This window comes from Rhinopithecus roxellana, chromosome 15 (genome assembly GCF_007565055.1).
Source record: "Rhinopithecus roxellana isolate Shanxi Qingling chromosome 15, ASM756505v1, whole genome shotgun sequence".
NCBI classification, from domain to species: Eukaryota; Metazoa; Chordata; class Mammalia; order Primates; family Cercopithecidae; genus Rhinopithecus; species Rhinopithecus roxellana.
In genome coordinates, this window is record NC_044563.1 from 117,083,197 (window position 1) to 117,111,149 (window position 27,953).

At 40.6% G+C, this 27,953-nt stretch overlaps 1 protein-coding gene and 1 pseudogene across 1 annotated transcript; both read left to right on the forward strand.

The window, feature by feature from the left end:
* The first annotated feature begins 481 nt into the window (after window positions 1-481).
* Window positions 482-27,943, forward strand: LOC104665719 (mas-related G-protein coupled receptor member X1). The gene is made up of 2 exons (XM_010367614.2): window positions 482-706; window positions 26,950-27,943. The coding sequence occupies exon 2, from the start codon at window positions 26,975-26,977 to the stop codon at window positions 27,941-27,943; it is 969 nt and encodes a 322-aa protein (XP_010365916.1). The 5' UTR covers window positions 482-706; window positions 26,950-26,974.
* LOC104665721 lies at window positions 4,631-22,805 on the forward strand (annotated as a pseudogene).
* Window positions 27,944-27,953: the final 10 nt, after the last annotated feature.

The window sequence follows — 27,953 nt, forward strand, 5'->3', positions numbered from 1 at the left end:
AGGCGGAGCTTGCAGTGAGCTGAGATCCAGCCACTGCACTCCAGCCTGGGCGACAGAGCAAGACTCCGTCTCAACAAAAAAAAAAAAAAATACTTTTTTACTAGGAAATCATAACCATCATCAGAACCTTTATCAGCCAAACGCTTTGCTGCTGGAGGGTCTTGCTTGATATTGATGACTGCTGAGGTGGCTGCTGAAGGTAAGACAGGCTGTGCCAATATCTTAAAACAAGGCAACAGTGAAGTTTGCCACGTCGATTGACTCATCCTTTTATGAAAGATTTTAATGTAGCATGCAATGCTATTTGATAGCATTTTATACACAGTAGATCTTCCCTTAAAACGGAAGTCAGTTCTCTCAAACCTTGCCGCTGTTTTTATCAAGGAAGTTGAACAAGATGGAATGTGATGGGAGAGGCTTATATATATTGGATATGGGACAGAGGCCAAGAATCATCTCAGGTAGGGTTTGTGTCTCCAATACCTCTGGCCGCTGATTTGTCCATAGTCCTCATATAGGAAATAACAAGTCTGTCCAGCATCTTCATAAGTCTGGATTGACCACCAGCTTTGAGTCCAGCTCCTGTGGGCATCTCCTGAATTAAGCAACACAGAAGGGTCTTCTGAAGTCACTGAATCCCAGAAAGGCTCTCCACCTTTAGCACAAGGAAAGTCTTCACCGCTGGACAAAAGAGAAAAAGATAAGGGTAAGTAAAAGATAAAGGTAAGAAAAAAAAGATAAAGGTAGGAAAAAGATAAGGGTAAGTCATCTTCCATAGTCAGTTATGGTTTTTGCTATAAGATCGTTTCTGTGTTTCCACCTAGGTGCTACAGGCAGGGGATCATGAGCTTGTTTCAGGAAAAGACAGGAGACATGAAGTTTCCTTCTAGAAACAGTGCTGCCAACTCAGACTGTGTTGAGCTTCAATCGGGATCCCTGCTTCTGATTTATCTCCCCATATCACTCCCCATATCACCTCCTTTATTTCAATCACTGAATCTGTCCTCATGGAGAGAATGCTGCCCCTCACATTCATTTAAGGAGCAAAGGGACATGCAGGCATTGCTTCATAGAGTTGAACTGCTGTAGAAGCAGGTTTTGTTGTTTTGGTTACTTTTCTAAATTTTTCTTCCTTGCCTGTCTGGAAAGGTTCGAGGAAGAAACAGATGGTCCCAACTGAAATGGTTGAAGAGTGTTTCATGAGGGAAGTATTTACAAAGATGTGCAAAGTTAAGGGAAAGAGACAATGCACGGGTCAGAACCCTAAGCAGCAATGCATAGGGGATCACTAAGTCCTCCCCTAGGCTGAAAGGGACAGGAAAGGAGCAGTTACCATTGTCGCCATGGCCATAGCTGTAGCCATAGGGGTGGGACAGCACCAGCAGGCAGGTGGAGAAGCCTTGCATGGCCAACACAAAGCCACACAGCCTGATAAGATTTGGCTCTGTGTCCCCTCCTAAATCTCATGTTGATTGTAACTCCCAATATTGGAGGGAGGGCCTGGTGGGAGGTGATTAGATTGTGGGGACGGTTTCACATGAATAGTATAAGCACCATCCCCCTTCGGTATTGCTGTAGTGATAGTGAGTGAGTTCTTATGAAATCGAGTTGTTTAAAAGCGTGTAGTGCCTCCCTCTCTCTGTATTGCTCTTGCTCTCACCGTGTGAGATGCCTCTCTCTTCCTTGGACTTTCACCATGATTGGAAGCTTCCTGAGGCCTCCCCAGAAGCAGAAGCTGCTATGCTTCCTGTATAGCCTATAGAGCAATGAGCCAATTAAATCTGTTTTCTTCATAAACTTGCCAGTCTCAGGTATTTCTTTATAGCAATGTGAGAATGAACTCATACATAGGCAGAGAGCCAGGAGGTGGAAATCCGAAGTTGCTGTCCTGCTGTCCTCCAGTCTCCTGCTGGTGTGTCCCAGTGTCACAATTCCACCAGAAGCTAGAATTAAAATGAATCCCGCTGATGTGGGATATAAAAACCACTATCTTGGGATGTCAAATGGGATAGAAAAGAATGGAAAGCAAAACCTCATAGCAAATGAGACGATCCCTCTCACTATCTTATATCATCCTAATTACTGGGCATTCTCTATCTAAAGGTGATTGATTTCTTTCTCATTTTAGCTCTATAGGACTACTTTAATGTTTGGCATGTCTTTCTCTACTGTCACTTCTATGCAGAAATGGTTGTATTTATCAAAAATGCATAGAAAATAAAATGTAATTTAAAAAAGAGAGAACTTTGGGGTCTGGAATATAAGTTTGGTGGCTCTAATAAAGAATGAAGTAGAAATATCTTAAACAAGAAGGTACAATTGTGCCTCTGGGTCTCTAGGTTCTGAATCTGCAGATTCAGCAAACCACAGGTGGAAACTATTTTTAAAATAAGGTTATGGCAGAGGTATGCATGTGCTGAACAGGTACAAATTTGTTTTTCCTTGTCATTACTTCCAAAAAAAGTATAGTAAAACAAGAATTTATATAGCAATTGTATTTTGTCAGTTATTCTAAATAACTTAGAAATGATTTAATGTATCTGGGAGAAAGAGCATAAGGTGTGTACAAATATCGCATCTTTTTATATAAGGAAATTGAGTATCTGCATATTTCGGTGTGTTCTGGGGTTCCAGAAGCAAGCACCAGTGAATACCCAGAGATGACTATCTGTGAGATCTGAGCTGAAAACTCCAAGGCATCACACATCAGAATTCCAAAACTGCAACTCCCCAGTCCTCAGGGAGGTGCCCTCATCCTTGTGATCCTACATGGTTCACAGCCACATTAGCATTCCAGCATGATAGAAAAGGGTGGAGGAAAGGAAGAACTTTGCTCTTTTGATTGATTCTATGAGCCAGGACTTGCTTACCTCACTTTTGTGCACCTTTCATTGAACAGCACCTGGTTATACAAAGGCACCCAGCATCAAGGAAAACTGGAATGTGGGTCCTTGTGCTGCCTATAGACTCGCAGAATTATTATGTGACCAAAGAGGAAAATCAATATTGGAGCAACCTAGCAGTCTCTTCAGCCCCTCACTGTCTTTGATTCTGTGCTCACATCAAGATTTTTCAGGAACTCCTCAGAAAGAATAAATGATGGGGCAGAGAACAGTACAGAAGCCTCATGCAGGGCTCCAGGGACCAGGGGTGGGTACTGGACCTGCTCTTCATGATTGTGATCACAGGAAAACACTTTAATACTCTAGGCCACAGCTTCACCTTATGTTATATGAGGATAATACCATAGATGGTCTTTAAGGAACACACGCTAAATGTTAGTGATACCACAGTGAAAAAGATAGGCATGACTTACTCCTTATGGAGCTTTGAGTTTCATAAGGAAGACAAACATATCATACCATAAATATAGATGGACAAAGTGTTTAGTGCCCTGAATGTGGATAACAGAGTGTGGATAACAGAGGTTCTCCTTTTCCTCCCATTTCCTTTTCGTGTCAATCAGGGTGGTGGCAGCTTGTCTCTCTAAGAGAGCTCATGATGGATGCATTCACTCCTGATGCTCCTCTGTACCTCCCAGAGGAGGGTGTGTCTTCTTTCCACCTGAAGAGTTCCTGCCCATGTGCGTTCTTGGGATTCCAGAGCAAAGGTGGCCTCTGATAGGCAAAAAGGAACTCCTGAATTTGTTCCTAAATGCCTTTCACTCTCCTCTATATTGTTCCCTATTTGATTTGCTTCTCCTTCTCTATCTGAAATTTGTTTAGGTTAGTTTTTTTTTTTTTTAACCCACAATTTTGACTGCCAACTTGAATTTAACTTGAGAATCCCTCCTCTCCTTTATCCCCTCTAACATGTATAATCGACACAGAGTGGTGCTGTAAAGGGCTGGTCAAAGACTGGACCAGCCCTAGTCAGCCCTGTTGGGCTCAAATTCATACTATATAAGTCCCAGAATGAATAATTCACTCTTTTTGTGTTCCAATGCGTTCTTAGCCATATGGGAATAACACTCATTCTTACCTCCTAAGCTCTTCAGATAATGAAAAGAGACAATATCTTAAAAACTCTAAATCAGCTCCTGCTACTCAGATTAGACCCAGTCTTCATTCTCCAGTTGAAATCTGCATGAATAGCTCTCTTACACTCCAAGCCCTACACCCTCCTGTTTCCCCTCATGGACATACAGATGTTTACATCATAAATAAGTAGTATATTTGGATTTATCTTCAAATCATATATAAAGTATGTTTCTACCTTTATTTTATTTCTCACAGCAACTCAGTTGTCCTAATCCCATTCATTGAATAGTGCCTGTTTTATACACTACTTTGATATACAACCTTTATCATAATAGGCATACATTGATGATATTGCAAGTCTTCTTCCATCACTGTAATATAGCAAATATTACAATAAAGTGAATCACATGAATTTTTGGTGTCCCAGTGCATGTAAAAGTAATGAACCAAAGATCTCCTGAAAGAATGAAACAGGTTTACATTGTGTATACCCAGCAGAACACTTAGTAGTCCCCCGTACATATTCCCACATTCAGTTATGTCCTTCAGTTGCACTCAGATCTCACCCTCACTTACTCTTTCCTCTGCTCTATTGCTGAGCAATTCAGCTCAGACCTACATCCTACGCAAATATTCTGTACAGCTGACCGTCTGTCCTGTGGCCCATTTGGTACCGCTGCCGCTGCCCCACACACCTGTCAGCGGTCGTGTGTGTCCTGCTCTGGGCCCTGTTCCTGCGGTGGAGCATCCTGGAGAGGATGTTCTGTGGCTTCCTGCTTAGTGATGCTGATTCTGTTTGGTGTCAAACATCAGATTTCATCACAGTCACGTGGCTGATTTTTTTTATCTGTGGTTCTCTGTGGGTCCAGCTTGGTCCTGCTGGTCAGGATCCTTTGTGGGTCCTGGAAGATGCCGCTGACCAGGCTGTACATGACCATCCTGCTCACAGTGCTGATCTTCCTCCTCTGTGACCTGCCCTTCGGCATTCAGTTTTTCCTGTTTTTATAGAACCACATGGATTTGGGAGTCTTACATATTGTCACGTTCATCTAGTTTCCATTTTACTTTCTTCTCTTAACAGCAGTGCCAACCCCATCATTTACTTCTTCGTGGGCTCCTTTAGGCAGCGTCAAAATAGGCAGAACCTGAAGCTGGTTCTCCAGAGGACTCTGCAGGACATGTCTGAGGTGGATGAAGGTGGACGGCGGCTTCCTGAGGAAACCCTGGAGCTGTCGGGAAGCAGATTCAGGAAGTGAGGAAGAGCCTCTGCCCTGTCAGTCAGACGGGACTTTGAGACCAACACTGCCCTGCCACCCTTGACAATTATATGTGTTTTTCTTAGTGTTGCACCTCAGGAATGTCTCAGTGGTTCCTCAAGGTCTTCAAACTGATTTTTATCTAATCTGACAGTTGCAGTTTTCAACCATAGAAAGCATTAGTCTGATAATACAATGTTTAGATTCTCCTTGATATTGCCAATACATTTTTCCTGTTATCTTGCATTGAATCTTTCTTGCTGAACACTTTTTCTGCAATTACCTGGTATTGAAAGTAGTTCCTGTCCAAAACCTTAAAACTCTTCCTTATACTTGTTTGCTACCTGATTATATCGAAAGGGAGGATTTCTCATTAATGTCTCAGACTATGTTCCCCTGAAAATCATGTTCCCTTCTATGACTGGAGGCATTACGACAGTTGGAAGCTCGATTCTAAAAAATGAGTTCTGCTATCTCTACGTTCCATTGTATTTTCAGATATAGAGCAAAATAATGTACTTAGAGACAAACTCTCTCTTCATAAAAAACAGTCTAGAAAATTGGTTTTATGAAAAGTCCTCTGCTGCAATTGTCCACAGCATGGTGACACATTGGCCTTGGTTTCTAGTAAAGACAACCATGGCCCCTTCCCTTTGAGACTTTGAGAACTGGTAAGTTCTTATTTAGCTCTTCCTGGACTAATAAACCAGTGAGGAGCCCATAAATATGCCCCACCAGTTCCATTTAGGCCACTGAAAACTTCAATATCGGTTTCAAAGTGGAAATTATCTTGAAAACAATTTATTCTTCACTTACAGATACTTTCAGCTGTAGAATTCTTCATTCTTCCAGGTTTTGTACAAATTGTTCTGGGTGTAACTTTCAGTTAGTTTTATGGCTGTTAACATGAGAAGCAAGACTGAAAACATCTGACCTTTCCATGCTAATGTCAATTATAGTATCTGGATAATAACTTACAGTTGGTATAGAATTCTAATACATGCTGTGACATAGATGAACCTGGAAACATTGTGCTAAGGGAAATAAGCCAGACCAAAGAACAATATTGTACATTCAAATTTTATGAGGTATCAAAACTAGGAAATTCTTGAACACAGAAAACAAATTAGGAGGATCCTGGTGCTGGATGATGGAGAGAATGTGTAGCCATTATTGAATGAGCACAGACGTTCGGTGTGGAATAATGCAGAGTTGTTAAAACGGTGGTAACAGTTACAACTTATTTTGAATGTACTTAATGACACTGAATTGTATACTTTAAATCATTATAGTTAGAAAGTGTATGTTATGTAAATTTTAACACAATTAAAAACAGTTAATTATGGAAATGGGATCAGTACAAAATTCAGGACTATGCTCCATCAGTGGTTATCCCTTCCACAGATAACTCAAGCAGACAGAAGAGACCACCAAGAGAAGATCTGACATCACAGTGGACTGTGTGCTGCTCACAGAAAGTGAGGCTGCCCCTCAGATTGTCCCTCACTGAGGGGAGCTGACAAGTGCAATTTGAGTATGCAGGAGACAGTACAAAGTAGCTATGAAAGTAATACATAGGTATATAGTTTTCAATTTGTCCAACAAAATTTATTGGTGGCTTTTCTCACACTATTCACGATGTTGAATTCAGGTCCCCTCAGTCCAGATCCATTGCTCTTCCAGCCCCAGCACTCTGCTGATGCTGAATCCCATCTGTTCACCCTCAATTTCCAAATGCTTTAGGAGGATGTGGCTGTAGGTGAGGGTTTCCTACAGGTCGGAGCAAGCAGGAAGCCAGTGTTTGCAGCCAATGCTCCATGCCAAGAGCTTTGATGTGATATCTTTAGTTCAGATAGAGGTTATTGGGAGAGTCCACTCAGGGAGTCTGTGATATCAATTGCACAGTTTTGGCTAAAGATGTTGTCTGTCATGGGGAATTCTGTAGAGAATTTTCACCTAGCAATTGAATCAAATAATTTTGTTTCTAACTTGGAAACCTGCTTATTTTGATGTTAGTGAAATTCTTTTTCTTTTGACAGAAGAAGACTTCAGCTTTATGAAAGCTTAGATTCTGTCCCTGAAGCCCGATCTGAACTCACTTGACCTCAGCATTACTCAAATACAGCACTTACAATAGTGTACTTGAATTATCTGTCCTCACTTCTTTCTCTTCACTCGTACTCTGAGGTCTTTTAAAGCAAGGATTGTGTCTTCAAATTTCTAGTGCAACAGACTAGGTGTGGAATTTAGAAGATGTTTGGTAAATATTTTTCTCAAGTAACTCCTGCCTGAAAATCACAGGTTCATCCAACATCTTGCAAAGGCTGGCTCAGTCACCAGGTCTCACTGGAACTCGTATAGGCACCTCCCACTTAACAGAGTGTCCTCTGCAGTTGGTCATTCTGAGAACAGCTGTTCCCTTTCATTGCAGGTCTGCTCACTGCCTCTGGGAAGAAGAACGGAGGGGATGTGGGAGTCTGCTCATGAGCTGCCTTCTTTCCAAGGTCAATGATATCATTTCCTCTTGGTTTCATATCAAGGAGGAGCATGCAGGACATTCAGGAGTGTTCTCCAGAAAGTGAGAATATACATGAAAGTCTGTTGGTACTTTTGGGAAGCTTCCATTCTAACTATATTTTAGGCATGAATTCAACAAACATTGAATTCTAATTCATCAGGCACTGTGCTAATTCTACATAAAAGCAACAGCTTTTAAATAAGTCTCTCACTAATACATTCTATTTCTATAACCAATCCTTTCCACTTCTTGAAGAAAATATATTGATAGATGCCGAGAAAATGCTGAGCCTTTGTGGCCATTCACTGATGCTGTAGTACACCTGGGCTCAAGGACAGTGAGTCATCACAATCACAAGAACCAATTGGATCTGTTTCTTGTCCTGCTTTGCCAATTAAACTTCTCTGTATAATTACCTAATTTATCAAAATACAGCACAGATCAATGAAAAAATAGTATGAAAGAAGAACTGCAGTTTCCATAAAAACTAATGTGAACACTCAAATGGAAAATAAAAGCAGGTTCCAAATTATTGTTAGTTTAGTAGATGTAAGTCTTCCAACTCTACAAAATTAAGCAAAAATGAGAAATATAGAATGATTTGCTAGGACAGAATGCTATGTATCTGATGCTAAGATCTACAAATAAACTAATCTAAACTGCAAATCATAGACAATGATTGACAGATATACTTTCAGCCAGACAGAGTAGAATTCTATTTGCTGAACCCTACACAAACAAATGTTCCACAGTCTAGCTCTATTATAGTGAAAGAATTCTGATAAAATTGAAATGTTCATATTACAAATGTATCATTTTTGAAAATACTGATTAACAGTCATTTTCAATTAATCTAGGCACTTGCATTCCTGAATATATCATTAAGTGGGCTTTTCATAGCAATATCTCTCACTTTTTCTACTGTTTATCATATAAATACATACTGAGCATCATCTATTCTCTAGCTTGCATGCTAGACACTTGGGAGTCAAAGTAAACATACCCACATTCACAGAGTGCATAGCCTGTGAAGGAATGACACTAGTGCAGGAAAGACTGCCACCCAATGTGACACATGCTATCCAAGTATTGTGTTTGTGGCTCAAAGGTGCTCAGAGGAGAGGGTATCTAAAAATTCCAAGTTATCTGGCTGCCATTCTGAAGAGGAATGCCACACCAAAGCACCCAGCTGAAGCAGAACAACATGATTTTAATAAATTAGAGAATGTTCACCAGGTGGATACTCATGGAAGGCAACAATCTTAGCAATGATTTTATAATTGATGACATCACAAAACTAATAGGCTGAATCTTACAACAACCCTCAGTTGATAGTCCAACATCACACTAATGCACAATTCCTGAAAAGATTTTCAAGAGACGCTGCAGTTGCTTAGGCCACAGACATTGCAGAACTACCTACTACCATTACCCTGTGTTCTAGCAGAAGAAGCCCTTGCCTTCAGGCAAACCCAACTAATATCTAGAAATCCTAAGATGTGTAGGGAAGCAGGATATGCAAGTGCCAGAATGGGAAGAACACTGGACCTGGTTTCAGGAATTTGGGATTCTCAAGCTGACTGCATGGCCAGCATGGATCACATGCTCATTCCAGGCAAATCAAGCAGAAGTGAGGTTATGGGATTGCCCCAGGCTGAAACTGTTTCATTTGTGCATTTGTGCTTATATATCTCTTTTCAGAATATGTGGGTAAGGTGTGATTTTACCATAACCATGGACTGAAGATAACTACTATTATAATCCTGACAGCCTGAGGAGAGAAGATAACTACTGTTATGATCCTGACAGCCTGAGAAATTTACGTCTCTACACAGTGACTGTAATCACAGTAAGCGTATGTTCTTCTCACCTATGCGGCAGTGACCTAGAGTCTGAAAAGTCTGCCGAGATGCTTGTTCTGTAAGATGGTATGGTATCAGTCGGGCACCATTATTGTCAATGCATCAATGCTGGCTACAGATATAGATGACATTTGTTTGCTGTTATCCTAGCAGTGACAGCAGAGTATAGAAGAAGAAATCTCAATGCTCATGCCCATCATATTGGTCCAATTATTCTGGAGCTTTGCAGGATGCAAACACAAGGAAGGAGAGCAGAGACAGAGCAGATCTCATTCCTGAGTGTGTATGTAGAAGTGAGTGGATCATGGAGGGCTTCGTGTCATAGGTAGAATTTTAACTGAAGACTACAACTGACCCAGCATTATTATTATAATTATACCCTCTGCAAATTTTGCCAGTCATGTAGATTTTTGTTTTGGCAAAGAGAGATAAATAGGATCCAACAGATGGAAATGGGAGAAGAGATAATTTACAGTGGCACTGTTAATAAAAGCATAGAGTTTTTTAGTGAATGGTGAATAATTCATATATGAGTTTTATTCCTTGTGCCACCTCATGTATTTGGAATGGCAAGATCCCTCTTAAATAGAATCACAAGGCTGGAGTGCTCTGAATAATGAGCATTATCTTTTGTGGCCTTGAAGTGATAGGGCTTACTGTTAGTTTTGTGATATTCATAAGAGTGAGTTCTATAATAATATAAGCCCAGAGAGGGCCAGGCAGGTCAGGCCAACAGGACAAATCAAAATCAATGCCCAGCTCTCCTTACTCTCCTCACAGTGATATATCCAGACCTCCAGGGTCAGAAGATATGGATTAAAAAAACACACACAAAAAAGTGTGGGGGTTAGGGGAGAAGAGAGAAGCAATGAATGCAGCCCCTTCTCTGGAGCAGCATTTTTACCTACAAAAGGCCCACATTGGGAGTAAGGGAGATAGTTAACCTGTGAATTAAATCAACATTGTAACTGTCACATAAAAATTCAAACCTAAATTCTGCATAGCTTGATATGGATATCCAAAACTTCCTATTCAAATTCTGTGTCACCTAGCACCTCTTTGTAACATAGTATCTATAGCGTCTTGACATTTAGTTTAATTCTCCTGTTTTAACATCTTAGTACACATGTGAGAGAATAACACATACCAACCTCAGACATTCTGAAGTTGAGGAAAATTGTCATTTCTATTCCAGGTGTGCAGGCACCCTTGCCTTCTTATCTAAGACATGTACAATTATTGCTGAGAGTAGAGATGCATGATTCAGCCTTAAGTTGTGTCTGTAAAAGTGTATGTATTCATTTTAAGAGTTATTGGAAACAAATATGATAAAAATTTAACATGCGCTTAATTTTGTGGAAGATGTCTATTAATGCTTACTACCTTATCTTCTAGCCTATGTGCCTGGTTTACAAACTTCCTTCCAGCATACCCCATGTCCTCATTCTTGGTGACTTCAATATCCATAGAGATAAGTCCATACAATGAACAGGACTTTCAGTCGGTTTTTAAGTTTTTGCTATGAATTAATTGTAGACTATGAAGAAGTTATGAAAGCAGTACAGTGAATTCCTGTATGCCCATCACCCAACCTACAGCAATACTTACATGTTAAATAAATGTATTGTCAAAACCAGGAAATTGACGTTGATATCATCTAATTATCTACACCGCAAATCTTATCAGATTTCACCAAATAGCTACAGCACAATCTTACCAAATTTTACCAGTGTTTGCATGCACTCGTTTTTGGAGTGAGATATTCCTCTATGTTTCATTCCACAATATTTTGTCACAGGTGTAGATTCATAAACACAATCACATTGAACATAGAAGTGTTTCTTCAAGACAGAAGAATTCCCTTGGGCTCCTTCTACTGTCACACACACAGTGTGCTTCTTCCCAAATCCCTCTAATCACTGATCTATTCTTCATGTCTGTAATTTCATCAATTCAAAAGTGTTACATAAATGGAATCATACGATATCTAATCTTTTGACTTTGGGTTTTTTTATTCAGCATAATGTCCTCGAGATTCACCTGACATTTTCCAGCTACTGATAGTTTATTGCTGACTTTTTTATACTACTGAGTAGTATTCCATTGTGTGGATGTACTATGCTTTGTTTCACTATTCACAAGTGGAAAGACATTGCTGTTTTTTTTTTTTTTAACGTGGCATTTATAAATAAAGTAGCTATACACATATGTGTACAGACTTTTTTATTTTACTTTAAGTTCTGGGATACATGTGCATAATCTGCAGGTTTCTAACATAGGTATACATCTGCCATGGTGGTTTGCTGCACCTATCAACCCATCATCTAGGTTTTAAGCGCTGCATGCATTAGGTATATGTCATAATGATTTCCCTCCCCTTGATTCCCACAACCCAACAGGAAGCGGTCTGTAATGTTCCCCTCCCTGTGTTCAACGGTTCTCATTTTTCAACTCCCAATTTTGAGTGAGAACGTGCGTTGTTTGGTTTTCTGTTCCTGTGTTAATTTGTTGAGAATAATGGCCTCCAGGTCCATCCATGTCCCTGTTAAGGACATGAACTTATTATTTTTTATGACTGCATAGTATTCCATAGTGTATATGTGCTACATTTTCTTCATCCAGTCTATCATTGATGGACATTTGGGTTGTTTCCAAGTCTTTGCTGTTGTAAATAGTGCTGCAATAAACATACATGTGCATGTGTCTCTATACTAGAATGATTTATAATCCTTTGGATATATACCCAGTAATGGGATTGCTGGGCTAAATGATATTTCTGGTTTCACATCCTTGAGAAATCTTCTCACTGTCTTCCACAATGGTTGAACTAATTTACACTCCTACCAACAGTATAAACGCTTTCCTATTTCTCCACAGCCTCATCAGCATCTGTTCTTTCCTAAATTTTTTTTTGACTAATTTTTTGTATTTTTAGTAGAGATAGGGTTTCACCATGTTAGCCAGGATGGTCTCAATCTCCTGACCTTGTGATCTGCCCCCCTCGGCCTCCCAAAGTGCTAGGATTGCAGGCATGAGCCACCACGCCCAGCCTCCTAACTTTTTAATAATTACCATTCTGACTGTCGTGAGATGGTATCTCATTGTGGTTTTTATTTGCATTTCTCTAATGACCAGTGATAATGAGCTTTTTTTCATATGTTTTTTGGCCGCATAAATGTCTTCTTTTGAGAGGTGTCTGTTCATATCCTTCACCCACTTATTGATGGGGTGGAGGTGTTTTCCTCTTTTAAATTTGTTTAACTCCCTTTAAGATTCTGGATATTAGATCTTTGTGAAATGGTGAGATTGAAAAAATTTTCTACCATTCTGTATGTTGCCTGTTCCCTCTGATGATAGTTTCTTTTGCTGTGCAGAAGCTGTTTAGGTTAATTAGATCACATTTGTCAATTTTGGCTTTTGCTGCAATTGTTCTTGGTGTTTTCATCATGAAGTCATTGCCTATGCCTATGTCCTGAATGCTATTGCCTGGATTTTCTTGTGGGTTTTTTTTATGGTTTTGGGTTTTACATTTAAATGTTTAATCCATCTGGAGTTTATTTTTGTACACGATGTAAGGAAGGGGTCCAATTTTTGTTTTCTGCATATGGCTAGCCAGTTATCCCAGCACCACTTATTAAATAGGGAATCCTTTCACCATTGCTTATTTTTGTCAGGTTTGTCGAAGATCAGATGGTTGTAGATGTGTGGTGTTATTTCTGAGGTCTCTGTTCTGTTTCACTCGTCTATGTATCTGTTTTGGTAGCAGTACCATGCTGTTTTGGTTACTGTACCCTTGTAGTATAGTTTGAAGTCAGGTAGCGTGATGCCTCCAGCTTTGTTCCTTTTCCTTAGGATTGTCTTGGTGATACGGGCTCTTTTTGGTTTTAAATGAAATTTAAACTAGTTTTTTTCTAATTCTGTGTAGAAAGTCAATGGTAGCTTGATGGGAATAGCACTGAAACTAGAAATTACTTTGGGTAGTATGACCATTTTCATGATACTGATTCTTCATATCCATGAGAATGGAATTTTTTTCCGTTTGTTTGTATCTTCTCTTATTTCCTTGAGTACTGGTTTGTAATTTTCCTTGAAGAGGTCTTTCACATCCCTTGTATGTTGTATTCCTAAATCTTTTATTCTCTTTGCAACAATTGTGAGAGGGAGTTCACTCATGATTTGGTGCTCTGCTTTTCTATTATTCGTGTGCAGGAATGCTTGTAATTTTTGCACACTGATTTTGTATCCTGAGACTTTGCTGAAGTTGATTATCAGTTTAAGGAGTTTTGGGGCTGAGACAATGGGGTTTTCTAAATATACAATCCTGTCATCTGCAAATAGAGACAATTTGACTTCCTGTCTTCCTATTTGAATACCCTTCATTTATCTATCTTACCTGATTTCCCTGGCCAGAACTTTCAATACTGTGTTGAATAGGAGTGGTAAGAGGGCATTTCTGTCTTGTTTCCAGTTTTTAAAGGAAGTGTTTCCAGTTTTTGCCCATTCAGTGTCATATTGGCTATGGGTTTATCATAAATAGCTCTTATTATTTTGAGATATGTTCCATCAATACCTAGTTGATTGAGAGTTTTTAACATGAAGGGATGTTGAATTTTATCAAAGGCCTTTTCTGCATCTATTGAGATAATCACATGGTGTTTGTTATTGGTTCTGTTTATGTGATGGATTACACTTATTCATTTGTATATGTTGAACCAGTCTTGCATCCCAGGGATGAAGCTGACTTGATCGTGGTGGATAAGCCTTTTTGATGTGCTGCTGGATTCGGTTTGCCATTATTTTATTGAGGATTTTTGCATCAATGTTCATCAGGGTTATTGGTCTGCAATTTTCTTTTTTTGTTGTGTCTCTGCCAGGTTTTGGTATCAGGATGAAGCTGGCCTCATAAAATGAGTTAGGGAGGAGTCCTTCTTTCTCTATTGTTTGGAATAGTTTCAGAAGGAATGGTAACAGCTCCTCTTTGTACCTCTGGTAGAATTTGGCTGTCAATCCATCTGGTCTTGAACTTTTTTTCATTGATAGGCTATTAATTACTGCCTCAATTTCAGAACTTGTTATTAGTCTATTCAGGGATTTGGCTTCTTCCTGGTTTCATCAGAGGAGGGTGTATATGTCCAGGAATTTATCCATTTCTTCTAGATTTTCTAGTTGATTTGCTTAGAGGTGTTTGTAGTATTCTTTGATGGTAGCTGTATTTCTGTGGGATCAGTGGTGATATCCCCTCTATCGTTTTTTATTGTGTCTATTTGGTTTTTCTCTCTTCTTATTTGCTACTCTAGCTGGTGGTCTATCTATCTTGTTAACGTTTTGAATAAGTCAGTTTCTGGATTCATTGATTTTTTTTGAAGGGTTTTTCGTGTTTCTAGCTCCTTCAGTTCTTCTCTGATCTTAGTTATTTCTTGTCCTCTGCTAGCTTTTGAAGTTGCTTGTTCTTGCTTCCCTAGTTTTTTTAAATTGTGATGTTAGGGTGTTGATTTCAAGCCTTTTCAGCTTTCTGATGTGGGGATTTGGTACTATAAATTTCCCTCTTAACACTGCTTTAGTTGTGTCCCAGAGATTCTGGTATGTTGTCTCTTTGTTCTCATCGATTTCAAAGAACTTCTTTATTTCTGCCTTAATTTTGTTATTTACCCAGTAGTCACTCAGGAGCAGGTTGTTCAATTTCCATGTAGTTGTGTGGTTTTGAGTGAGTTTCTTAATCCTGAGTTCTAATTTGATTGCACTGCAGTCAGAGAGATTGTTTGTTATTGTTTCCAATCTCTTGTATTTGCTGAGGAGTATTTTACTTCCAATTAAGTGGTTGATTTTAGAATAAGTGCTATGTGGTACTAAGAAGAATGTATATCCTGTTGATTTGGAGTGGAGAGTTCTGTCAATGTCTATTAGGTTTACTTGGTTCAGAGCTGAATTCAAGTCCTGAATATCCTTGTTAATTTTCTGTCTCATGGATCCAATATTGACAGTGGGATGTAAAAGTCTCCTGCTATTATTGCGTGAGCGTCTAAGTCTCTTTGTAGGTCTGTAAGAACTTGTTTTACGAATGTGTGTGCTCCTGTATTGGGTACATATATATTTAGAATAGTTAGCTCTTCTTGTTGCATTGATCCCTTTACCATTATGTAATGCCCTCCTATGTCTTTTTTGATCTTTGTTAGTTTAAAGACTGTTTTATCAAAGACTAGAATTGCAACCACTGCTTTTTTTTGCTTTCCATTTGCTTGGCAAATATTTTTCCATCCTCTTATTTTGAGCCTATGTGTGTCTTTGCACATGAGATGGGTCTCCTAAATACAGCACACCTATGGGTCTTGACTGTTTATCCAATTTGCCTGTCTGTGTCTTTTAATTGGGGCATTTGGCCCATTTATATTTAAGGTTAATATTGTTATGTGTGAATTTGATCCTGTCATCATGATGCTAGCTGGGTATTTTGCACATTAGTTAATGCAGTTTCTTCATAGTGTCATTGGTCTTTATATTCTAGTGTGTTTTTGCAGTGGCTGGTACCAGTTTTTCCTTTCTATATTTAGTGCTTCCTTCAGGAGCTCCTGTAAGGCAGGCCTGGTAATGACAAAATCCCTCATAATTTGCCTGTCGGGAAAGGATTTTTTTTCTTCTTTGCATATGGAGCTTAGTTTGACTGGGGTTTCTGCAGAGAAATCTGCTGTTATTCTGATGGGCTTGTGTTTTAGGTAGCCTGACCTTTCTCTCTGGCTGCCTTTAACATTTTTTCCTTCATTTCAACTTTGGAGAATCTGACAATTATGTGTCTTGGGGTTGCTCTTCTCAAGGAATATCTTAGTGTTGTTCTCTGTTTCCTAAATTTCTCTGTTCTCTCTGTTTCCTAAATTTGAATGTTGGCCTGTCTTGCTAGGATGGTGAAGTTCTCCTGGATAATATCCTGAAGTGTATTTTTGAACTTGGTTCCATTCTCCCCATCACCTTCAGTTGCACCAATCAATTGTAGGTTTGTCTATTCACATAGCCCCAGATTTCTTGAAGGTTTTGTTCGTTCCTTTTCATTCTTTTTTTCTCTAATCTAGTCTTCACACCTTATTTCAGTAAGCTGATCTTCGCTCTCTGATGTTCTTTCTTCCGCTTGATCAATTTGGCTATTGATACTTGTGTATGCTTCACAAAGTCCTTGTGCTGTGTTTTTCAGCTCCATCAGGTCACTTATGTTCCTCTCTGTACTGATTATTCTAGTTAGCAGTTCCTGTAACCTTTTATCAAGGTTCTTAACTTTCTTGCATTGGGTTAGAATATGCTCCTTTTGCTCAAAGGAGTTTGTTATTACCAACCTTCTGAAACCTACTCTGTCAATTCGTCAATCTCATTCTCCATGCAGTTTTGTGCCGTTGCTTGAGAGGAGTTGTGATACTCTGGCGGAGAAGAGGCTTTCTGGTTTTTGGAATTTTCAGTATTTTTGCATGCTTTCCTCCTATTTCTGGATTTATCTACCTTTGATCTTTGAGGTTGATGACCTTTGGGTGGGGTTTTTGTGTGGGGGTGTTTAGTTGAAGTTGATGTTGATGTTATTGCCTTCTGTTTGCTAGTTTGTCTTCTAACAGTCAGGCCCCTCTTCTGCAGGTCCACTGCAGTTTGCTGAAGGTCCAATCCAGACTCTGTTCACCTGGGTACCACCAGTGGAGGCCGCAGAACAGCAAAGATGACTGCCTGATCCTTTCTCTGGAAGCTTCATTGCAGAGGGCCACTGGCCTGATGGCAACCAGATCTCTTCCGTATGAGGTGTCTGTCAACCCCTGTTAGGAGGTCTCTCCCAGTTGGGAGGCACGGGGGTCAGGGACCCACTTGAGGAGGCAGTCTGTCCCTTAGCAGAGCTGGTGCACTGTGCTGGGAGAACCCCCCTTGTCAGGATCAGCTGCTCTCTTCAGAGGCAGCAGGCAGGAAAGATTAAATCTGTGGCAGTTGCACCCACAGCCTCCCCTTCCCCCACATGTTCTATCCCAGGGAGATAGGAATTTTATCTGTAAACCCCTGCTGGACCTGCTGCCTTTGCTTCAGAGATGTCCTGCCCAGTGACAAGGAATCTAGAGAAGTAGTCTGGCCACAGCTTCTTAGCCGCGCTGTGGTGAATTCCACGCAGTCCAAACCTCCCAGCCTTCTTAGCACTATCAGGGGAAAACCGCCTAGTAAAGCCTCAGGAATGGTGGATACCCCTCCCTCCACGAAGCTGGATCAGTTCTAGGTCGACCTCAGACTGCTGTGCTGGCAGTGAGAATTTCAAGCCAGTGGTGCTTAGCTTGCTGGGCTCTGTGGGAGTGGGACCCATTGAGGGAGACCACTTGTCTCCCTGGCTTCAGCCCCCTTTCAAGGGGAGTGAATGGTTCTGTCTCACTGGGGTTCCAGGCACCACTCGGGTATGAAAAAGATTCCTGCAGCTAGGTCGGTCTCTGCCCAAACAGCTGCCCAATATTGTGCTTGAAACCCAGAGCCCTGGTGGTGTAGGCACACGAGGGAATCTCCTGATCTGCAGATTGCAAAAACCATTTGAAAACCATAGTACTGGGCTGGTAGCACAGTTCCTCACAGCTTCCCTTGATTAGGGGAAGGGTGTCCCCCGGCTCCTTGCACTTCACAGATGAAGCGACGCCCCACCCTGCTTCTCATTGCTCTCTGTGGCTTGTACACACTGACTAACCAGTCTCAGTGAGATGAACTGGGTACCTCAGTTGGAAATGCAGAAATCACCAGTCTTCTGTGTTGGTCCCGCTGGGAGCTGCAGACCAGAACTGTTTTTATTTAGCCATCTTGGCTCCTCTCCTGTACAGATTTTGAAGTGAACAGTTTCCCAGTTTCTGGGATAAATTTTCCAGGTTCTAGGATACACTGGATTGCTGGATTGTATGAAAATGCAAGATTTCCCAGAGTAGCTCTAATATTTTACTTTCTCATTGGCAGTGTATCAGACCTCCAATTCCTTCAAATCTCAGCTAATATTTGAAACTATCAGTATTTTATATTTTAGCTATATTGAGAGGGTAGAGTGGTATCTCGTGACTTTTATTTATTGTCCTAAACATTAGTGATGTTGAGCATCTTTTTATGTGTTTATTTGTCATGCATATATGTCCCTGCTGAACCATCTGTTTATCTTTTGCCCTGATTGAATCTAGCTCTCCACTAACTCCATGCCTATTCCCATAGAACTGAGTGTGGCTGGAACTCAACACACAACCATGCCTAGCAGTTTCACTGTACATTTACGACCTTGAACCTGAAATGTTCACTTATATCTCCTGAACAGTCATGTAACATTTCCATAATTGCCTCTCATCTCCAAAGGAAAACCTTCAACCATCGTCTCTCTCCTGAAACCACCTACTCTTCATTTATTTTTTTAATCACTGTCAGGTGATGCTCTTCTGAGAATTACTCAGTCTCCACAGAGTGAACCTACCTGCCCATCTGCCTCCGAGTGCATCTCTCTGCATTTTCTCTCATGCCAGGAAATGGGCTCTGCAAATTCCGGTTTGAAACCACCCTTTTTATTTGTGCAGTTTCCTCTGTTCCCTCCCTGGAAACATTTTATAGCATTATTGCCTCTCCCTTCTACATCTTCAATGTTTCCTTCTCTAATGGATCCTTCCATTGCAATTGAAACACTCCATCCTATTTGTGGCATAAAACACCATCTAAGCGGTCATTCGTCTCTATCCACAGCCTGATTTATCTTTCTTCCTTTAGAAAAAAAAAATCTTCCAAAGAGTTTTCTGTACTCGTTATCTTCATTTCCTCACCCTTCCTCGTATCTTCTCATATCTCTATTTCCCTCTCTTAGCTAGATCATTAAATTTATGTTTTTTGTTTGAAAATTTATTTGTGACATTGTAATACAGTCAAAGCTTTAAAAAATAATCTTTAAATACACTCACTGAAAACTGTCATTCCCATGTTAGGTCCTCAGGCATCCTTGCCTTGTTAACAAAGACGTATCCTATTATACTTACTAATAAAAATGTATATTAATTCACAAATATTTAATAATAAAACAACTATATATTTTTTGTCATACAATATATACATTGGCATGCATTCTTTTTAAAAAGTCTAACTAATTCTAGAGGGCCTTTTATATTAGGTTCGTTGTTTTTTTTGGGTAGCTACAGAGTATTCCATTGCACAGATAGACCATAATTTATACAGTATTGATGGCCATTTTGGCTGTTACAAGTTTTTGACTGTAAATAACACTGCATTTATTAACTTAGTACATAGATCTTTTGAACATGTACAAATATATCTCTAAGATAAATTCGTAGATGAGGAATTACAGAGAGAAAAGGATGATACTTTATACATGCTTTCATATGTTGAAAATTCCTTCACTGGAAGTTGTATCCATCTGCATCCTCAGGAGAAATGAGTGAGGGTACCTGATGCCACTCCATCCCCACACTGTATGCTATAAAACTTAATGGTTTTTAATATTTTGGTAAGTAAAATATAACTCTGTAATTTCAGTTGGCATGTCTTTCATTATGAGTTGAATTTCTCCTCTTTCCGTATGTTTAGGAGCCATTTTTATTTTTTAGAAATTGTGAATCATGACTTAAAGTTATTTTCTTATTAGCTTTTTCAATTTTGAATTATTAACATCATTTAGAAAAATTTGTATCAATAGAGAAAATTTATACTTTGGCTATAATATACATTACCAACTGTTCATTTATTTATTTAATTTTATTAACTTACTAATTTATTTTTTGAGATGGAGTCTCGTTCTGTCACCCAAGCTGGAATGCAGAGGCACAATCTTGGCTCACTGCAACTTTCAACTACTGGGTTCAATCCATTCTCTTGCTCAGCCTCTTGAGCAACTGGGATTACAAGCATGTGCCACCACAACCAACTAATTTTTGTATTTTTTTTAATTTTTTTTGTTTTTTATTATACTTTAAGTTCTAGGGTACATGTGCATAACGTGCAGGTTTGTTACATATGTATACTTGTGCCATGTTGGTGTGCTGCACCCATCAACTCGTCAGCACCCATCAATTCATCATTTATATCAGGTATAACTCCTAATGCAATCCCTCTCCCCTCCCCCCTCCCCATGATAGGCCCCGCTGTGTGATGTTCCCCTTCCCGAGTCCAAGTGATCTCATTGTTCAGTTCCCACCTATGAGTGAGAACATGCAGTGTTTGGTTTTCTGTTCTTGTAATAGTTTGCTAAGAATGATGGTTTCCAGCTGCATCCATGTCCCTACAAAGGACGCAAACTCATCCTTTTTTATGGCTGCATAGTACTTCCACTAATTTTTGTATTTTTAGTACAGACCAGGTTTCACCATGTTGGCCAGGCTGGTCTCATACTCCTGACCTCAGGTGATCTGCCCGCCTCAGCCTTCCAAAGTGCTGAGATTATAAGGGTGAGCCACCACACCTGGCCACAGTTTATTTATATCTTGATTATGATGGTTAATGTTATGCTAAAAAAAAAAACTTTTTTTTTTTTTGAGACAAAATCTGACTCTATCAGTCAGGCTGGAGTGCAGTGGTGTGATGTTGGCTCACTGTAACCTCCGCGGCCTGGGCCCAAGCTGTCCTCCCACCACAATGTCCCAAGTAGCTGGGACTATAGACATGCACCACCACACGTGGATAGTTTTTGTATTTTTTGTAGAGATGGGTTTTCACTATGTTGCCCAGGATGGTCTCAAACTTGTGAGCTTAAGCAATCCACCCCACATGGCCTCCCAAAGTGCTGGGATTACAGGAGCGGGCCATCACAGCTGGCCTTCTTTTTGTCTTTATAAATATTTTCTTTAATATCTTCTGAATTGTATCCCATAATTGAAAGTCTTTTTCCACTTTGATTTGAAAACTATTTGGCTATGGCTCCTCCAGGTAATTGTATTTTCATTATAAAATTTTAAGTACTGTATTTGGATTTATCCTCAAATCATGTGTAAAGTATGTTTCCACCTTTATTCATTTCACACAGAAACTCAGTTGTCCCAATCCCATTCATTCAACAGTGCCCGTTTTACACACTACTTTGATATACAACCTTTATCATAATAGGCATACATTGAAGACATTGGAAGTCTGCTTCCACTACTGCAATAAAGCAAATATTACAATAAAGTAAATCACATGAATTTTTGGTATCCTTGTACATGTAAAAGTTATGCGTACACTATACTGTAGTCTATTGAGTTGCAATGGCATTATGTCTAAAGCTATGTGCTTGCATTACTTAAAAAATACTTTTTCACTGGGAAATCATAATCATCATCAGAACCTTTATCAGCCAAACGCTTTGCTGCTGGAGGGTCTTGCCTGATGTTGTTGGCTGCTGAGGTGGCTGCTGAAGGTAAGACAGGCTGTGCCAATATCTTAAAACAAGACAACAGTGAAGTCTGCCACATCAACTGACTCATCCTTTTATGAAAGATTTTAATGTAGCATGCAATGCTATTTGATAGCATTTTATACACAGTAGAACTTTTGAAATGGGAGTCCATTCTCTCAAACCTTGCCACTGTTTTATCAAGGAAGTTGAACAAGATGGAATGTGATGGGAGAGGCTTATCTGTACTGAATATGGGACAGAGGCCAAGAATCATCTCAGGTAGGGTTTGTGTCTCCAATACCTCTGGCCACTGATTTGTCCATAGTCCTCATACAGGAAATAACAAGTCTGTCCAGCATCTTCATAAGTCTGGATTGCTCACCAGCTTTGACTCCAGCTCCTGTGGGTATCTCCTGAATTTAAGCAACACAGAAGGCTCCTCTGAAGTCACTGAATCCCAGAAAGGCTCTCCACTTTTAGAACAAGGGGAGTCTTCACTGCTGGACGAAAGAGAAAAAGATAAGGGTAAGTACCAAGAACTGTCTTCTTCCATAGTCAGTTACGGTTTTTGCTATAAGATCGTTTCTGTTTCCACCTAGGTGCTACAGGCAAGGGATCATGAGCTTGTTTTAGGAAAAGACAGGAGACATGAAATTTCCTTCTGAAAACTGAGTGCTGCCAACCTAGACTGTGTGAGTTTCAACTGGGGTCCCCTCTTTGATTTATCTCTCCATATCACCTCCCTTATTCCAATCACTGAATCTGTCCTCATGGAGAGAATTCTGCCTCTCACATTCAGTTAAGGAGCTAGAGGACATGCAGGCATTGCTTTGCAGAGTTGAACTGCTGTAGAAGCAGATTTTGTTGTTTTACTTACTTTTCTAAATTGTTAATCCTTGCCTGTCTGGAAAGGTTCAAGGAAGAAATAGATGGTCAGAACTGAAATGACTGAGGAGTGTTTCATGAGGAAAGTATTTACAAAGATGCACAGGGTCAAGGGAAAGAGACAATGCACGGGTCAGCACCCTAAGCAGCAATACATAGGGGAGCACTAAGTCCTCCCCTAGGCTGAAAGGGACAGGGAAGGAGCAGTTACCATTGTCGCCATAGCCATAGCTATAGCCATAGGGGTAGAAGAACACCAGCAGACAGGTGGAGAAGCCCTGCTTGGCCAACACACAGCCACACAGGCTGATATGCTTTGGATCTGTGTCCTCTGCACCCAAATCTCATGTTGATTGTAATTCCCACTGTTGGAGGGAGGGCCTGGTGAGAGGTGATTAGATCGTGAGGATGGTTTCTCATGAATGGCTTAATGCCATCCGCCTTTGGCACTGCTATAGTGATAGTGAGTGAGTTCTCATGAAATCTAGTTATTTAAAAGTGTGTAACACCTCTTCCCTGTCTCTCTTGCTCCTGTTCTCACCATGTGAGATGACTTCCTCCCCTTTTGCCTTTCACCATGATTGGAAGCTTCCTGAGGCCTCCCCAGAAGCAGAAGCTGCTATGCTTCTTGTATAGCCTGCAGAACCATGAGGCAATTAAACCTGTTTTCTTCATAAATTTCCCAGTCTCAGGTATTTCTTTGTAGCAATTTGAGAATGAACTAATACACAGGCAGAGAACCAGGAGGTGGAAATCCCAAGTGGCTCTCCTGCTGTCCTCCAGTATCCTGCTGGTGTGTCCCAGTGTCACAATTCCACCAGATACTGGAACTAAAAAGAATCCCACTGATGTGGTACATAGAAGCCACTCTCTTGGGATGTCAAACAGGATAAAGAAGAATGGAAAGCAAATCCTCATAGCAAATGAGACTATCCTCTCACCATCTTATATCCTCCTAATTCCTGGGACAGTCTCTGTCTACAGGTGATTGATTCCTGTCTCATTTCAGCTCTATCAGACTACTTTAATGTTTGGCATGTCTTTCTCTACTGTCACTTCTATGCAGAAATGTTTGCATTCTTCAAAAATGCATAGAAAATAAAATACAATTTTAAAAAGGGAACATATTTCTTTTTTTAGAATATAAGTTTGACCCCTCTCATAAAGACACGAAGTAGAAATGTCTTAAATAAGAAAGTACAGTTGTGTCTCTGGGTCACTAGGTCCAGAATCTGCAGATTCAACAAACCACAGGTGGAAACTATTCCAAAAATAAGGGTATGGTGGAGGTGTGTATTTACTGAACAGGTACAAAATTGTTTTTCCTTGTCATTACTTCCAAAATAACACAGTAAAACAAGAACTTACATAACATTTGCATTTTGTCAGTTATTCTAAGTAACTTAGAAATGATTTAATGTATCTGGGAGAAAGTGCATAGGTTTTGTACAATTACCACATGATTTTATATAAGGAAACTGAGCATCTGCAGATTTTGTTGTGTGCTGGGATTGCAGCACACACATCTGCCATATAGGAAAGGCCCTGTGAATACCCAGAAAAGACTATCTTTGAGATCAGTGTTGGAAGCTCCAAGGCATCGTACATCAGAATTCCAAAAACTGCTACTCCCCAGTTCCTAGAGAGCTGCCCTCATCCTTGTGATCCTACATGGTTCCAGCCACATCAGCATTCCAGCATGATGGAAAAAAAAATAAGGAAAGGAAACATGTTACTCCTGCTATTGGTCCTGTGAGCCATATCACTTTTGTGCATCTTTTGTTGAACAGAACCTGATCATACAATGGCACCTGACATCAAGGAAAACTGGAATGTGGGTCCTTGTGCTTCTTTTAAACTCTCAGAATTTTTATGTGACCAAACAGGAAAATGAGCAATGGGGCAACCTAGCAGTCTCTTCTGCCTCTGACAGTCTCTGATTCTGTGCTCACATCAAGATTTTTCAGGAACTCCTCTAAGATAATGAATGATGGGGCAGAGAACAATACAGAAGTCTCATGCAGGGCTCCAGGGACCAGGGGCTGGTATTGAGCCTGCTCTTCGTGTTGTGAACTCACGAAAACGCTGTAATTCTCTAGACCTTGGCTTCATCTTATGTTATATTAAGATAATACCATGGATGATCTTTAAGGAACACATGCTAAATGTTTGTAATACCACAGTGAAAAAGACAGGCATGACTAGTCGTTATGAAGCTTCAGGTTTCATGAGGAAGACAAATACACCATTACCCTAAATATAGATGGACAATGTGTTTAGTGCCGTGAGTGTGGATAACAGAGGTTCTCCTTTTCCTCCCATTTCCTTTTCGGGTCAAGCAAGGCTGTGGCAGCTTGTCTTTCTAAGAGAGCTCATGATGGATGCACTCACTCCTGATGCTCCTCTGTACTCCCAGAGGAGGGTGAGTCTTCTTTTCACCTGGAGGCCTCCTGCCCCTGTGCACTCTCGGGATTCCAGAGCAAAGGTGGCCTCTGATAGGCAAAAAGGAACTCCTGAATTTGTTACTAAATGACTTTCATTCTTCTCTATTTTGTTCCCTATTTGACTTGCTTCTCTTTCTCTATCTGAAGTTGTTTTAGGTTAGTTTTTTTTTTCTTTTCAACCCACAATTTTGCCTGCCAACTTGGATTTAATCTTGAGAATCCCTCCTCTCCTTTACCCCCTCTAACATATATAATTGACACAGAGTGTGCTAGGTGTAAAGGGCTGCTCGAAGACTGGGTCATGAGTAAGCCCTGCTGGTCTCAAATTCATACTATGTAAGTCCCAGAACAAATAATTCACTCTTTTTGTGCTCCAATGCATGATATTCCATATGGGAATAATGCTCATTCTTACCTCCTAGGCTCTTCAGATAATTAAAACAGACAATACCTAATAAACTCTCTGTCAGCTGCTCTTATTCTCCCAGATTAGACCTAGTCCTCATTCTCCAGTTGAAATCTGCATGAATATCTCTCTTTATACTCCAAGCCCTATATATCTCCTATTTCTCCTCATGGACTCCTCACATACAAATGTTTGCATCAACAAAGAAATGAACCAAAGATCTCCTGAAGGAGAGAATGAAATAGGTTTACATTGTGTATACTCAGCAGAACACTTAGTAGTCTCCCATACATACTCCCACACTTCAATTACCTGCTTCAGTGGCACTCAGACTTCACCCTCACTTAGTCTTTCTTTTGCTCCGTTGCTGAGCAGTTCAGCTCAGACCCACACCCTACCCAAACATTGTGTACAAAAATGCTTCTAGGTGTTCAGTAAAGCCACATTGGGTCCTCATTTCAAAGGCACATCAGTGGCCAATTTCAGGTTTGGGGCACACATCAATAATTCTTTTTAACACAGATAGAACTGTCCACAAATAGAATTCTGATGAATGAAATTTTCTATATCTAATTAAACATGTGTGTTCTAATAACTTACATTGTGCTTTCATTTTTATTTTCCATTTCACCCAAATCTACCATTACCATTAGGCTCCTCATGCATGCATTCATTCATTGAATGAATATTTATGAAGAGCACAGTGTGCTGCTCAGGGAAATAGGCACTAGGATTATAAAATGTAAAATGTGGTCCTGTCTGCAATGACTGACACACTGAGTTATTTCTCACCCACTAGGCCCAGCCATTTTCACACTTATTCTAGCAAAGGTCACATTTTCCTCTGATTCATAATGAGTGGTCTTCTTTCCTGTCCATGGATGATCAGTCCTAGTCATGAGGGTGTCACAACCACCTCTTTGCATATCTGAATTCCTCCACCTAAGAGAAAATGTCAGGCCCAGGATAGAGTAATTATCGGGTCCACAGTCCTGGCCACTTGAGTGGGGGTGTTTTGATCCTAATGTTATTCCCACTTCAGTACAGAACTTGTGTGGCAGTAGAGAGAGGTCAGGCTTCAGAGTCAACAAGAACTGTATTTCGAACTGGATTTGAGGACCCCCACCTTTTGATAGGTGACTTACTCTCTGCAAGTCTCTGATCTCTCCTCTTTAATTGAGGAAGTAAATCCCACATGGCAGGGTGGTGGGGAGAATCAGAGATCATATAGCTGGTGATCACATCTGGTTTCTGTTTCCAGGGTCACCAAACTAGGGTTTCTGAGCATGGATCCAACCATCCCAGCCTTGGACACAGAACTGACACCAATCAACAGAACTGAGGAGACTTCTTGCTACAAGCAGACCTTGAGCCTCATGGGGCTGACGTGCATAATTTCCCTTGTGGGGCTGACAGGAAACGCGGTTGTGCTCTGGCTCCTGGGCTTCCGCATGCACAAGAACGCTATCTCCATCTACATCCTCAACCTGTCCATGGCAGACTTCCTCTTCCTCAGTGGCCGCATTATATATTCCCTTTTAAGCTTCATTGGTGTGCCCCAAATCATCTCTAAAATCCTCTATCCTGTGATGATGTTTTCCTACTTTGCAGGCCTGAGCTTTCTGAGCGCCATGAGCACCGAACGCTGCCTGTCCATCCTGTGGCCCATCTGGTACCGCTGCCGCCGCCCCACACACCTGTCAGTGGTCGTGTGTGTCCTGCTCTGGGTCCTGTCCCTGCTGCGGAGCATCCTGGAGTGGATGTTCTGTGGCTTCCTTTTTAGTGGTACGGATTCTGTTTGGTGTCAAACATTGGATTTCATTACAGTCGCGTGGCTGATTTTTTTATGTGTGGTTCTCTGTGTGTCCAGCCTGGTCCTAGTGATCAGGATTCTCTGTGGATCCCGGAAGATGCCGCTGACCAGGCTGTACGTGACCATCCTGCTCACAGTGCTGGTCTTCCTCCTCTGTGGCCTGCCCTTCGGCGTTCAGTTTTTCCTGTTTTTATGGATCCACGTGGATCGGAAAGTCTTATATTGTCATGTTCATCTAGTTTCTATGTTCCTGGCCGCTCTTAACAGCAGTGCCAACCCCATCATTTACTTCTTCGTGGGCTCCTTTAGGCAGCGTCAGAATAGGCAGAACCTGAAGCTGGTTCTCCAGAGGGCTCTGCAGGACACGCCTGAGGTGGATGAAGGTAGAGCGCGGCTTCCTGAGGAAACCGTGGAGCTGTCCGGAAGCAGATTCGGGCAGTGAGGAAGAGCCT